Source organism: Mobula hypostoma, chromosome 13, assembly GCF_963921235.1.
Source record: "Mobula hypostoma chromosome 13, sMobHyp1.1, whole genome shotgun sequence".
NCBI classification, from domain to species: domain Eukaryota; kingdom Metazoa; phylum Chordata; class Chondrichthyes; order Myliobatiformes; family Myliobatidae; genus Mobula; species Mobula hypostoma.
Genome location: NC_086109.1, coordinates 41,333,654 through 41,349,424, shown reverse-complemented (window position 1 = coordinate 41,349,424; position 15,771 = coordinate 41,333,654). Strand labels below are relative to the sequence as shown.

Sequence of the window (15,771 nt, the reverse complement as noted above, 5' to 3'; positions counted from 1 at the left end):
TCTCTGCATCTTCTGCCATCTTCAACGGGATCCTACCACCAGATACATCTTAACCTCCTCCCCACTATGCTTTCCACAGGGATTGCTCCCTTTGTGATTCCCCGTCCATTCATCCCTCCCCACTAATCCCCCTCCTGGCACATACCCCTGCAACTGATCAAAATTCTACACCTGCCCATTTACCTCACCCCTTACCTCCATACAAGGCCCCAAACAGTCCTTCCAGGTGTGGCAACATTTCACCTGCAAATTTGTTGAGGGTCATCTGCTGTATCCAGTGCTCCCGATGTGACCTCCTCTACATTGGTGAAACTCGACGTAATCCGAGGGACTGTTTTGTCAAGCACCTCACTCCATCCACCAAGAGCAGAATTTCCTGGTGGCCAATCACCTTAATTCCTATCCCCATTCACGTTTCGACATGTTGATTCATGGCCTCCTCTTTTGCCAAGATGAGGTCACTCTCAGGGTAGAGAAGTAACACCTCATATTCCATCTGGGTAGCCTCCAACCTGATTGCATGAACATAGATTTGTCCTTACAGTTTAAAAAAAAATTTCCCTCCCCCTTCCCTCTTCTATTCCCCACTCTGGCCTCTAACCTCTTCTCCTCACCTGCCCATCACCGCCCCTGGTGCCCCTCTTTCCCTTTCTCCCATAGTTCACTCTCCTCTCCTATTAGATTCCTTCTTCTCCAGCCCTTTACTTTTCGCACCCACCTGGCTTCACCTATCATCATCTAGCAAATCCTCCTTCCCCTTTCACTTCCCCTCCCCCGACATTTTTATTCTGGCCTCTTCACCCTTCATTTCTAGTCCTGAAAAAGGGTTGTGGTCCGAAATGTCGACTGTTTATTCATTTCCATAGATGCTGCCTGACCTGCTGAGTTCCTCCAGCATTTTCTGTATTTTTCACTATTTAATTGCAGAACATTTGATATGCTCCCAAAAAGTGTGTGGATTATTTAGTGAATTGCATCCTTAACCTTTAATTAAAACATTGTTTGAGTCATCATACTCCAGACCTGCCACCCTTTGGACAAGTCAGTTAAAGTTATTAGGGCTGCAGAATTTAGAGATCAGACTATGAAAAGAGTTAAATAAGATTAAGCTGGGTGCAAAACTTTTAATTAGTAGTTGTATCACAATGTGGATGAACCACGCACAAGTTGATCTAGTTTCATGCCCTATCTCAAATCCTTATTTGTAACATGGGGATTTTGTTTAACAGAAGTTTCTTTTATAAATAGCTCCAGCTTACATTCCTTTTCACATTATTATATTGGAGTTTATTTTGAACAGAGCTCATCAATGTATGTAAAAACATATTACAATATTTTGTCATAAATTCATTAAAATAGCCGTAGTTTGTGTGTGGGGTGGGGGGTTGGTGGTGTTTGGTATCTTGGTGGTTTCACAGATTTCTTTCTTGGTTTACTCGTTTCATGTGTGATGCTGAGGAATAACCCACTGGGTCACATCAGAAGTTTCAGTAACCATCATTAAAAATCTTAAGAGGAAGTAAAACAAGAATCTGATCAGGGTTCAAAATATTAAGAATTTGATCCAAAAGTGTGGTGTAGGTTGTGGGAACATCTGCATCCATTGTGTGAGTTTCATTTTCACTGCTTTGAAGTTTGCAGCCGAATGTTATGGAGTCTTTTTAAAATTTTTAAATTTAATGAGAAATCTTTAAATCTATGCAGGGTTGCAATTTATTCTATGCATTTTATCGATTGAGCTTTGGAATTTTTTATTATGTTGCGTTACGTACCCCGTAACTGGGTTGCCAAACCAGCAGAAATGGATCACTCAGTTGGAGTCTAGATTACTAGAACTAAGAAAGTTTTATTAAAGAAACAAGCAACACAGTAATCGAAAGGATAATAAATGCAACAGGTCAGCAATGATAAACACACGTGTGCACAGAATTAAGATAACAGCATCAATCAAGCTCTGTCGTTGTCTAGGGGTAAATGACCAATTTCAAAGTGACGCAAAAGTCCAGTTCGATTTAATAGTTCAGTTCGCAGTAATCGTTGCCATGGCGATGAACAACGTGGGGGGAGGGAGAGAGAGAGAACGGGAACGACTGATCATTCAGAACGGCTTCACTCACAGACCGGTGATATTGCTCACTAGCAGCTTTCGGGCGGGTCCTTTGTGATGTCACCTGAGGTCACCGACTGTGACCCCTCCTCCAGATGCGGTCGATCCTCTGCAGTGAACCCGGCACCCAAGCAAGGGCGGACACACACCGGGTTCCCGCTGATCGTACCTTTCCACCCTGTGCGTTTAAGGTCCTGTACTCTCCACCGACTCGTGAGAGGTGCACCGCTTCCAGGGTCTCGTTACCTCGGGTGTCGTGTGTGTGTCCTGTCTTAGCGAACCTGTCCCTTTTTATCCCCCTGCTGGGGTATCGCCTGTCCATCACTTCAAACAGTTTAGGGTTCAAAGGGGGAGCCGCTCCAGACAACTCTCTCTCCCGTCCCTTCATTACACATCTCCAGATCGCCTGTCCATCACTTCAAACAGTTCAGGGTTCAAAGGGGGAGCCGCTCCAGACAGCTCTCTCTCCCGTCCCTTCATTACACATCTCCAGATGCTGCTTCATTGTTCCTTATCTCTCCTTCCCCTGAGGACAGGGGGCAGACCAACTGCTGATCTCACAGGACAGCTAACATCTATGTGTATTCTCGTCACAGTTGCAAATTTCAACTTACTTGGTCTTTCCCTATAGTTTAGAGGCCCTATTTCCAAAAAAGATTCTTGTTACTCAGCTGTGGAATTCTTAGTGCTGGAAATAAACAACTTTTTTTCCCATATTGAATGGCAATAACAACATTCCCACATCAGATGCAGCAGTGTTTAATGCAAGCAACATGATCTGTCTACCCTCAAATATTTTTGTTTACTTTATCATGGATCTCATTCTTGTGCTGCCTACAAAATATATGCCTTACAGAAGAAAATTACAATATTTATTCATTGTCAGTATTCAGCATTTTGTGGAATTGGGGGAGATTTGAGAACTAGTTAAACTCTGACTTTGAGTGTTGATCCTCCAGTATGTAATATTGTACCTTGTACTATACTTTTCTGTTTGTACCTTGTACTATACTTCAACAATTGGGTTATTGATCATTACAGAATGCCTTTCAAGTGCTTCTGGCTCCCTCCCCTTCCCCTTCCCCTTCCCCTTTTCTCACCCCTCTCCCCCCCCCCCCCGCCAGCTTCCCCCTCTCAGTCCACAATAGAGAGACATATCAGAATCTGGTTTATCATCACTCACATATATCATGAAATTTGTTTTTTATTTGCAGCAGTACAGTACAATACATAAAATTACTACAGTTTTAGGCACCCTAGCTATATATTATAAAAGCATAAGACTGTTGCATACTACTGTATACTCCTGTTACACCTCTCCTGCTTCGTTAAGTACAGAACATCATTCGAGGGGGCAGCAATATCAACCAGCACCTGTAATTTGCAAGAGTAAGCTCCAGTGTAAGGTTAGGTAAAAGTAGATTTAATGAGATTGCCTAAGGATTTTGAATTCATTATTTGTGAACAATTGTTAATCACATCAGTGATTTCAATAACATTGAGGTGCACAGTTTGACTTGGCGTTCAGACTCAGGTTTAATATCACTGGCATATGTTATGAAATGTGTTGTTTTGCTGAAGCAGTATATAGCAATACAAAAAAACCTATAAATTACAATAAGATATATATTTTAAAAAGTACAAAAGTAACTAGGTTTCTTCTATCTCTCTCATGTGATGCTAACTCAAACATGGTGTTAGGATCGTGTTATTTACGCTATTTACATCATCTCAAGATCAGCTTACTTATTAGTATCTATTAGGGAGTATAATAATATGCACTTCTCTCCTTCCTTGCTCTCACTCAGAGAGTGGGGGAAGGGGGAGTGGAGCTTTATTGCACTTTCAAAATGTCATACAGTCATGGAGAGAGACAGCACAGAAGCAGGGATTTAAACTGAATGGTGGAAGGCCCAATGACCTGTTGTGGCAGAATGCAGATTTGAGGAAAAGGAACCCTCATTGGTAGGTGGAAGGTCAGAGCTGTTGTAATAGAGGCAGAAAACACGGAAGAATAAAATTTGCATCAGTAGTAGAAGTACACTGAGAAGAGGTTTAGTTTAAATAATGTAGAAGTCAGTGACCTTCCTGTGAATGCTGCCTTGGAAATGGTGGAAGGAAATTTCCTCAAGGGTAAAAGAAAATGAAAATTTGCAGAAAAGTTCATGAAGTTTAGTTCAAACAGAGAGAGCCAGAGAGCATGGAAACATATGGCTCAATTAGTCCATGCTGACTACAACTTCCTTCCTGCTGGTCTTAGTTGCCTGTGTTCAGTGCTTAGTCCTCCAAGCTCTTTGCTCTATGTACGTACCTATCCAAATGCCTCTTAAATGTCGCAGTTGAATCCACCTCAACTACTTTCTCTGGTGGCTCATTCCAGGTACTTACCACCTTCTGTAAAGAAGATTTTAAACCTTCTTTTAAACTTTTCCCCTCTTGTCTTGTATTTGTGCCTACTAGTTTTGGACTCCCCAACCCTGAGGAAAAGACTATGACCATTCATGTTATGCATACTGCTCTTGATTTTATAAACTTCTATGAAATTACCTTTCATTCTCCTATTTTGCAAAGTATAAAACGTGGCTAATATCTCCTTATGGTTCAGACTCTTTAGTCCAGGCAACATCCTTGTCAACATCTTCTGCATCCTCTTTCTCCAGCTTGACAATGGTTTTCCTATAATCAGGTGACCAAAACTGTACCCAATACTCTCAAGTGCGGTCTGACCAATGAATTGCATAACTGCTACATAATAAACCTGCCCCTAAGCTCCCTGCCCTGTCTGCAGAAGGGCAGCATGCTCAATGCCTTCATCACCCTACCTACTTGGGTGGGTGATTTCGGTGAACTGTGCACTTGTACCCCAGATTCCTCTGGAACAAACAATAATATATTAACCTACTGAAAAAGAAATGAGGAACAAGAAATGACTGGCATTAAAGTATGAAAATTTTCTTATGTCCCTCAATCACAGGTATATTTGGAGAAATATAAGTTCCAGTAACAGCTCGTAATTGAAGAATTACAATTGGAGAAAATCTTTATGAAGTGAGAATTCTCAGCCAGAAGTGGGTGTGTGGTAGTTGTAGGAGAATGTTCCTCCATTCAAAGACACAGTCCTGCTTGAGGAAAAAAATCTGGTTTGTGATTGTGTGGATTGGGTATCCACAGTGAAAATGATCAAAGGACCTGGGAATTGGAAAAGTGGTGGAAAAGAATGAAAGAGTACTGGCTTGAATGGTTAGCTGCGTGTCTTTTGCTATTGGATTTGAGTATTCTTTTGAAAGACTTCCATGGTCCACACCACAGTGTGAACCCCTCTTTCATCTTTCCCTCTGGCTGCAATAATACCTTTATAAAGCTGTTGGAGTTTTTCCCCCACTAAATGTCCATCTCAGTTATTTTTTCTACAATACTCTGCATCTTTACTATTTCATTGGCTTTAGTTCATCTATTGTACTCTGCACTTGGATGAACTTTGAAAGAGGATTGTCATTTTGAATCCAAAGTTATTTTAAACTAAATTTATTTCTAGCTGTTGAAGTTAAATGCTATAATTATCTAAAGTATATGGTGCTGTAGTAAAATGATCTCTGCCCTCTTGTTGCTACTGTATCATCCTGCCTTTTTAGTTTGAAGTGTAGCCTCCTTGAACTGAATTTATTTTGCAGTGATTGCGCAGATTTTTTTCAATAGTGAGCTATAGCTTGTTTTTTTAATTAGTTTCATATACATTGATTTTTAATTGATCATTTACATTACCCAGATGTTACTTGTACATGCATTTCAATTTACTACTAATCTGAAGGTAAGGGAAACAGCTGGATTTGATTGGGCTGGAAGTATGTCATTGTGCTTTTGCTTGTGATTAAATACCATTCCTAATAAGAACTTGAGCTACTACCAAAGGAGCCGCCTCCTCCAGTTTTCTCTCAATGTGGCAGTGCTCCAAAACGTCTTATTAGGATAGCTACTTAAAATTGTTGAGACTATAATTGACAGAAATAGATTTGAAAAATGTTGGTATTATTAATTAATTTCTTATACAGGAAGCCATGCTGGGAGCACTGGCCAGGCCACAGTATCTGACCCCAACAGACTCACAGGTGAAGTGTGGCCTCATCTGGTAGGACTGTTTGGGGCCCTGAATGGTACTGAGGAAGGAGATGTAGGGGCAGGTGTAGCACTTGTTCCCCTTCCAAGGATAAGTGCCAGAAGGGGAGATCAGTGAGGAGACCCAACGTAGATTGGGACACCGCTTCGCCAAGCACCTACGCTTAGTCCGCCCGAAAAAGCGGGATCTCCCAGTGGCCACCCATTTTAATTCCACTTCCCATTCCCATTCTCATGTGTCAATCCATGGCCTCCTCTGTCATGATGAGGCCACACTCAGGTTGGAGGAACAACACCTTGTATTCCATCTGGATAGCCTCCAAGCTGATGGCATGAACATCGATTTCTCGGACTTCCGGTAATGCCCCCACACCTCTCCCCCCCACCATTCCCCATCCCCTTTTCTCTCTATCACCTTATCTCCTTGCTTGCCCATCACCTCGCTCTGGTGCTCCTTCCCCCCCCCCCTTTCTTCCATGGCCTTCTGTCCTCTCCTATCAGACTTCCCCTTCTCCAGCCCTGTATCTCTAACACCAGTCAACTTTCCACCTATCGCCTTGTGTTTCTCTCTCCCCTCTCCCACCTTTTAAATTTATTTCTCATCTTTTTTTCTCCAGTACTGCCGAAGGTCTCGGCCCAAAACATCGACTGTACTTTTTCTCCTTAGATTCTGCCTGGCCTGCTGAGTTCCTCCATCACTTTGTATGTGTTGCTTGGATTTCCAGCATCTGCTGATTTTCTCTTGTTTCTGATGAAATTCTTTGTTCTGCTTTTGAACAGTGCCTTTTAGAATGACTTGTGCTTTTCAATAACCTTTTTGCAGAGTTGCTTGGAGTTTTCTTTTGTCTTGGTGTAGTTTTTGCCAGAATACTGACTCACCAGCAGTTGGACTTTCCAGATACAGGGGTATTTTTACTACAATCAGTGGAAACACCTTAACTGCACACAGGTCTCCAAAAACAGATCTCCATTTAACTAATCATGTGACTTCTGAAACCAGTTGGTTGCACCAGTGATGATTTGGTGTGTCATATTAAATGGGAGTGAATACTTGTGCAGTCAATTGGTTTGTGTTTTATATTTGTAATTAATTTAGATCACTTTATAGTGATCTGTTTACACTTTGACCTGAGTCTTTTTCTGCTGATTTGTGTCAAAAAAGCCAAATTATATCCACTGTGACTGAACATTGTGAGCCAATAAAACACGAAAGCTTCCAAGGTGGGTGAACTACTTATTATAGGCATTGTACATATCTCTCACAAAAAGTAACAGAATTGTTGCAAACACTCTGCAGGTCAGGCTGCATCAGTGAGAAATTCAATATTCAGGTTCAGGGCACTTCACCAGAACCCAATATGTATCTCAGTCTGCCTTCTAAGAGAGTATGTTTAATAAAAATGCTGTTTTTTATCTTTGCAGGTTTTAACGGAGTTGAAATCGGACAACCAAAGGCTGAAAGATGAGAATGGTGCACTAATCCGAGTAATAAGTAAATTGTCAAAATGAAGGATGCCTTTCTGAGCAAGAGGCAAGAAAAATAGAACCCACAATGAGCCTACTTGCTCTACAAAGGAGCTGTCACAAAAGTTTCTTCAGCACTGAGAAGATTCTGACTGTGGTTTTCTTCATCCATTGATGTCTGGTTTGTGCAGGTTATGATTGTACTCATCAGTTACAAGTTTTTCAGTGATAAATTTGGAGAGAAAATACTAACTTGTGAACAAAAAAAAATCACATCCATATTTAAGGGAACACTTGCAGCTTATCGCAATTGAGCCACGTCCTGTAATGTTTCAGATATGATTTTGAGAAATGCATTTAACTACCACTCCTGCTCAGTCACATTAACAGTGCCCCTCAGTCAGCTGCGTGTTGATGAAAATATCTGTTATGCAGTATTCACTTTGCACAGTAGTTAAAATCACTGCAGAACATGGCTTGTTCCTTTTAAAGCTTAATACAAAAACCATCAGCTAGACTGTATGGTTCAGAAAGTATTAATTGTACGTGCAATATGCTGTTTTATTATTTTAACATGATAAATGTATTCAATTCAGCTGCCTCCTTTTACTTTATTTTGTTTACCTTTATTGTCAGTAGTGAATTTTCCTGTTCAGTTTTGCATTCAAAACTTTAAGATGGTCATTAGCCTTTGGATGTCTGTTTCTGAAGTACTATGTACTGTATGTAATGTTGATGGTTTCCAACGCTTTTGCCTCTTTCTTCCCCAGCTCCCACTCACCTATCCCGAATCCAAATTCTAGATCCAATGTATCAGTGTTTATCCCATCGAAGCAGCAGTTAATTAAAGAAAAACCTGATTCAGATTAAGGCTGCTTACTAGGGCAAATTGAAAGATGCATTCAAACATGAGCTTCCTGGTTCTCTTGATACGATTTTGTGCTTCATCTGATGTTAGATAAAACTAGTTTTAGGACAAACTTTGAGAATTATTTTGCTTTTAAATATACACTCAAGGAATATTACAACCTTATAGGTTCAAAAGTATCTTTTTCCTTTAGTCTTTTCATTGCATGCTGAGCAATAAATATACTGTATCTCCTATCTACTACTGCTACAGAAGTTTAAAACAAAATGGTACTTTTCTATAGAGTGCACTTATACAATAGAGTTCAGGGAAAGGATTCATTTAAAAACTTGTGGTATAGTCTGTAACCTGATGGAATTCACAGCAAATCTAGATTTGTATAGTGGTTTCCATGGCTGAAATATGTAGATTAGGCAATTCTAGTAGGGTACTGAAATTTCGTGTGTGTGTGTGTGTATACATTCTCTGTGGTACCAAAAAGGCTGTCAGTTTTGTGTTTTTTTTGTTTTCCTTAATCAGGTCAACAGGTTACTATAAATGCATCAGGTGTCTTTTTATTAAAATCCTATGTAAAATGGACCGTGCAGTTGTATTGCTGCTGAATAGAATGCAAAAGGTCTAAAACAGCCCTTTAAACAGTTTAAGGATTATGTACATATGAGATCTTCACAGGAGGGTTCATACTTCTGGGAATTTACAATATGCAGCTGTTGGTGGCCTTTTTAAAAACTATGAATATATTATTAGTATCATCTAGTGTTATAATTTGAACATTTCTATCACATGTTGGGGAATGTACATGTGGGAAATGTACACATTATTTAAAGCTTGTATACACATCTGTATTTTATGGTTAAATAGACCACCGAGTTCAGGTTTGAAATTACGTTGTACAGCTAATCTATGTAAATGAAAAGAACTAAACATTGTCACCTTTGCAAATGCTTCTATTGAATGTGAGTCTCTTATTGCTCTGAATACAATAAGTGTATTAACTTTTTGTGATGCTTTTGGTTCAAAGGTTGAAAGTACTGTATTATACATGTTTAGCTTGTGTAAGATGGAGTTTTGTGCAGATACAAGGTCATTCTTTTGATGTGCTTATTGTTAGAATTGCCTTTAGATTTATAATTGCCTAAAGAAACAAACTTTGGGCTTGTTTTGGCCCAGTTCACTGTACAGTACAAGAAAAGGATTGATTATATTAACTGATGGGTAAGGATTTTACCTCCGGTTAAATTTGCTGGTCACGGTTGATAAATATCAACTGGCAGTTTAAAATGTATTGAGAAGCACTTCCTGTGCTTTACAGGAGGAGTCGTGGTTAAATTTACACTTTCTTGGCAAGTGTCATGACTGGGCATTGCAATGTAAATTAAGCTGAAGGTGATGTGCATGCACTCAAACTAGTAAATCGACTATTTAACTTGAGAATAAATTTGTCAGTGAAAATGCAGAAAAAGGTTGAAAAGTGGCTGATTTAATATTTGAATCTAAAATGTTTAATCAAGTTGATGGACAAATATGCAATTGAATAACAGCTTTTAAATTGACAGGATAAGATGTAATTAATTTGTAAAGTGAATTAATAATTTTCAAAATGTCATTTTGGCAGCACACTTGCCTTTTTTCCTCGTCATCATCTTTTTCAATTACACATGTAGCAGCCTGTCGCAAGAACACTACTGGCCCACAAGGATGTAACAAAGTGTGCTCAGTCATGGCTCTTCACTGTCACTCTCTCCCTCCCCCCCAAAAAAAACCTCAAAGAAATGGTGTAAAGATGCCTTATGTATTGAATTGCAATTTGATGTTTAAGGAATTATTGCAATGTTTTGGTAGAGGTCTATCTATTTTGATACTCATCCTGTACTGTATTCCATGTAATTACAATTCACTTGAATTGTGTACTTATACTTCTGTACTTGTTTTCAAAATTTGACCTTTTCAATGGTTAAAGTAGACCACATCTAAAGACCTGCAGACCCCGGATATCTCATTTAAGTTGACAGTGCAATGGGCATTTAGAAATGTTATAAATAATCAGTTTACTTCCCAGAATGAGAGGCACCACTATTTTTTGTAAGTGATTTTATAATATATTTTCCACACTTCATGGTTGTGGATTTCATGACATAAGTTTAAAGCTACTGGAGTCAGTATATGATGTTGATCCAATTTTGTGTTAACCAATTTTGAGTTCTGATTAATGCCAGGAGCAAATGGGGGTTTCAGTGCAATCAGTAACAGATTTTGATATCTGGAGCCCTGATTTTAAGCTCTTTCAGACTCCTTACTGCTGCAAATTGCTATCATTATTTGGTCATTTGGTAGTTCATACTGTAATTGTCTACAAGTCTTGGAGCTGTTGTTCCATGGATGAAACTACCATAGACTTCGCAGTGAACCCAACATGAGGTTAAGTAGAATTAATGTTACTGACACTATCCCCAGTGGTCATTCACTGCAGTATAAATTAATCAGAATCTGTGTTATGTGTGCTGGTAGCTACTAGAATAAGACTTCTAGCTATTAACTTTTCAGGTGGTGCCTATTACCAAAACTCCCTGCTGTACAAAGAAGTTAAACTGATGTGCTTGTTTCTATAAATTACATTTTACAGATTTTTTTTTATTTGCTTAAACACCAGAAGGAGAAACTGTTCCTATTTTTTCCTTCCGGGCAAACATTGCTATTGGTGCAGTATGTTTTAAAAATGTAAATAACAAAGCTTTAATTATCAGATGTACTTTGCTATAAGTGAATGATACCAAGGTGGCTATTGCTGAAGTATATTTTTCTACTTTATGTCCTATTGGTTCCGACCTAGTCCTTAGCAGCATCTTGTAATTTGGATGCTGAGAAAACTGCAGGCAGATTTTTAATTTGTGATAAAGCAACAGTTCAAGTTGATTAAATGCCTTATAACTAGCTTGATGGGGGCATAATGTCCCTGGATCATTGTTTCAGGATAAGAGATATAACTTTTATATTTTAAAACTTCTAGTGGTCTACAAGGCATGTATGTCAGTGGTAGAACATTTCTTCCCTCACCTTTAAAAGCATAATAATGAACTAAATTTTGCACTATAGCTGATCAATTTTGGGTCATTAATGGTTCCTAAGATACCTGGGAGGGAGAACTAAGGGAGGGGGGGAACTTTCAAGTGTGAGAAATCTAAAATGTACCGGTGAGTGTCTAAAAGAGGAAAGCCTAGGTTAACTTTCTAGTTGCGACCCTTTCATCAATGTTTTATTTTTGACTTGGATCAGCAAGTTTGTGAAGACTGTCATTGTACTACCAGTACAATTTTTTTTATCATGTAGTTAGACCCAGCACCCTGAGGTATTTTGTTTACTGTGAGCTAAAGATCAATATCAGCATTTCTACAGAATGCAACTGATCCATAATAATAGTGAACTACAAAATGTGTAAATTACTGCAAAACAGATGCTTTCTTTCATCAACAGCTAATCTGAAATGTTCAGAAAATAGTTCACCCCGTCATTCATATGTTCTTGGTTTGGTTCCTTTTTTTTAAACTAGTAATTCAGTCCAGGTTTTTATTGGCAGTTTAGCATTCTTTTAACATTTATAACTAGACTTTGGTGCACTGCAAACTATTATGTGGTTCATGTGTGTGTTTTAAGTAATGTGTGTGTTTGTAATTTACATCAGTTCAGATTTTATGAAGTTTATTTATTGGTCTGTGCATTGAGTTGTTACCTGCTTATCAAACTTTTCACATCTTGTATCTGCATGAAACTGGCTTCAATAAACTGCAGACAAATGTATTTTGTCAAATATAAATAAATACATTTTAAATATCTTGGTGTACTATGAATTTTGTGGCATTTGTTGTAATGCTTAAAATTGGATGCTTTTATTATTTCATGAAGGAATACTGTGTGCCTTCAGAACACTTGTAACACATACTAGTATGCTTGATTGTCAGTTACTGTTTGGGAACTTTTTCTTCTAATCTATCCTAGGCTGCGTGTGATAAAATCAGCCGGTGATAATGGCCCACCTCAGTGATTTCTGTATAAACTGCAGTTTTGATTGTTGGTTATTTGACTCTTTGAGAGACTGTGTTTCTGATGCCTTTGTAATGATAGGTCATTATACAGCCATCAGAAACCCCACCTACCCTAACTATGGCTGCCAAAGCGCAAACCAGTGTGATCTAAGGACGATGATGGTCTTCTGGAAATGTAACTTATTTATGACTCTGTTACATGCTACAACTCCTAACAGAAGAGCTTGCCAAAGTAATAGCCTGGCTGTTTTTGCTGACGGCCATAGTTTTAAGTTCTCAAAATAAGATTTACTCAATAGAATTAAACTGTTTCATTGTTGTCAGCTTTAGACTTGAGATTCCTTATTTGATATTTTCTATCACAAAGTGTTGGTCTCTTTTTAGAGTAATTCTTTTATTCACTTATATGATATGAAAAGTAACTAGCAAGGCCATGATTGAATATTTATTGCCTGTGGGTGAGTAGTGTTGATGTTTTGCATGAAGCATTACAGTATTTTGTGGTGATCGAACAAGGAACAGGCCAGCACAAAAGGTGGGCTTTCAGCCCAAAATGTCTGCACCAAATGTCGCAGAATTAAACCAATTCTCCATCATGGATAGTGGCAGGAATTTGACGTCCAACATCAAAAGATTAGTTAACAAAGTACTGCTGTAATACAGGCAAGCCAGCAAAAATTTACATATGAGACGTAGTTGGCAATTACTAGTAAAGCATTTTCTTCCAGGGTGGCTTGGTAAAAATTAACTTTTATTTGTTTTATTTACTGAGATACAGCACAGAATAGGTCCTTTTGGCCCATCGACCCCACTCCTCCCAGCAATCTCCCAATTTAATTCTACCCTAATCACAGGGCAATTTACAATGACCAATTAACCTACCCAACTGGTAGCTCTTTGGATTGTGGGAGGAAACGAGAGCATCCAGAGGAAACGCACACAGTCACGGGGAGAATGTACAAACTCCTTACAGGCAGTTCCCGGGTTGTTGGTAATGTAAAGCGTTGTGCTAACAACTATGCTACCGTACCACCCCTTTCAAAGTGAGATCCTTATTTGTACTCTCATGCCACGTTGTCAACTCAACTCCTCTCAACAATTCACTGAGCATAAAGGTAAAGCAATTCAATGAAAATCGCTGCTTATTGTTGGAACGGTTAGCCAAGTCTAATTTCAAAATTAGAAAAGAGCAAAGTTTGTGTATTGTGAAAGTAAGGAATAACTAGCTGTAGTTTTGGTGAAGAAAAGACCATTTGCATTCAAGGATGGTTAAAATAACTAGTAGAATAAAGCAGGAAAAATTATCTAGTAATTTTGATTGTTGATTACCTACATGTAGTTAATTTAGCATCTGCCTGCATTTCACAAAGGACATGAGCTGTTAGTGCAACATGGCTGCAATTAAAGGTCATTTTTTTGGACCCAACTATGTTGTTAGGTTTATAGTCTGAAGAAAGGTTCAGGTTGAACTAGTTTATGGCATGACAGTCCATCTCTGTGTTTTATCCAATTCAAAACAAAATGTTAGAAACACTCAGCATGATGAGTAATATCACTTGAAAGAGGAACAAACTTAACATTTCAAATTGGGAGACTCTTCAGAATTCTGTCTTCGACCTGAAATATTAACTCTTTTGATTTCAGATCCCCAATAGACAATTTGCTTTGATCTTCAATTTTTTTTTTGCTTAGCTAGATCAAGATCATTTGCTTAATATTACCATATGTTTGCTTAGAAACTTTTTTTTGCTCACTTTTGATCTCCAGATATATCAGTGGCATGTTTGTTGTATTTGTGTTAGATATGAAGGAAAATGTAAGTTTTCTATTCAGACTGACGGCAGCAAGGTTAAACTGAGTTCAGTTTTTAATGTTGTATCTGAGAAGATCTTCAGCTGTGATCGCTCCGTAGGCAAATATACAGCCTTTTATGGCCAGAGAAGATCCATCTGCAGGAAATTAAATACAGATCCGCCCTTTTACTTTTGCATTAGTGACTGAGAAAAGAATCTGGAACAAAATGAAAAGGACTGCTTGCTAAATTAATTTGGAAATTTGAATATTACTAAACATGCCTATAAAGTTTGGGATATTTTAGTATATTCCCTTTCAAGTTATTGCTATTTTTTCTAAAGAAAAGAATATCTCAGTAGCACAAAGCTGTAATTGCTGGAATTACTGTATAAAATGTCAACACTTCTGGTAATATCATTAGTGAACAAAGTAGGAACTAGGCAGAAGGCTGAAGAACAGGACCTCAAGGGTGGCATTATTAGGCTTGCTGCCAGTGCTACATGATAGTGATGGTGAGAACTGGAGGAGATGGCAGTTGAATGTGTGGCTGAGGAGTTGGTCCAGGGGGCAGGGTTTTAGATTTTTGGTTCATTGGGATCTCTTCTGGGGAAGGTGGGCCCTGTACAGATTGGATGGGTTGCACCTGAACTTGAGGGGGAGCAATATCCTTGCAGGTAGGTTTGCTAGCATGGTTCGGGAGGGTGTAAACTAATTTGCAAGGGGGATGGGACCTGGAGCGATAGAGCAGTGAAAGAAGTGCATGGAGTAAAGCCAGATCTAACATATAGAGAGGCTTTGAGGAAAGAGAAACAGAATAAAGGATGTAAAGGTAGAAGGGCTAAAGTGCATGTACTTCAATGTAAGAAGCATCAGGAATAAAGGTGATGAACTGAGAGCTTGGATACATACATGGAATTATGATGTAGTGGCCATTACAGAGACTTGGCTGGCACCAGGGCAGGAATGGATTCTCAATATTCCTGGATTTCAATGCTTTAAAAGGGATGGGGGGGGGAGGGGGGGAGGGGTGGCATTACTGGTCAGGGATACTATTACAGCTACAAAAAGGGTGGGTAATGTAGCAGGATCCTCTTTTGAGTCAGTATGGGTGGAAGTTGGGAACAGGAAGGGAGCAGTTACTCTATTGGGAGTATTCTATAGGCCCCCTGGTAGCAGCAGAGATACCGAGGAGCTGATTGGGAGGCAGATTTTGCAAAGGTGCAAAAATAACAGGTTGTTATGGGTGACTTTAACTTCCCTAATATTGATTGACACCTGAGTAGTTCCAAGGGTTCAGACAGGGCAGAGTTTGTTATGTGTGTCCAGGATGAAGTCCTGTCACAGTATGTGGACAGGCCGACTAGGGGGAATGCCATACTAGATCT

General features: G+C 39.1%; 1 protein-coding gene across 1 annotated transcript in view; it reads left to right on the top strand.

Annotated features, from left to right (window-relative positions):
* The window catches only part of LOC134355552 (protein phosphatase 1 regulatory subunit 12B-like), a 249,629-nt gene extending 237,306 nt beyond the window's left edge, over positions 1-12,323 (top strand). Inside the window, exon 23 of the mRNA XM_063065573.1 lies at positions 7,643-12,323. Within this exon, the coding sequence (XP_062921643.1) occupies positions 7,643-7,729 (87 nt within the window). The 3' untranslated portion in view covers positions 7,730-12,323. The remainder of the gene's footprint in view (positions 1-7,642) is intronic.
* The last annotated feature ends 3,448 nt before the right edge of the window (positions 12,324-15,771 follow it).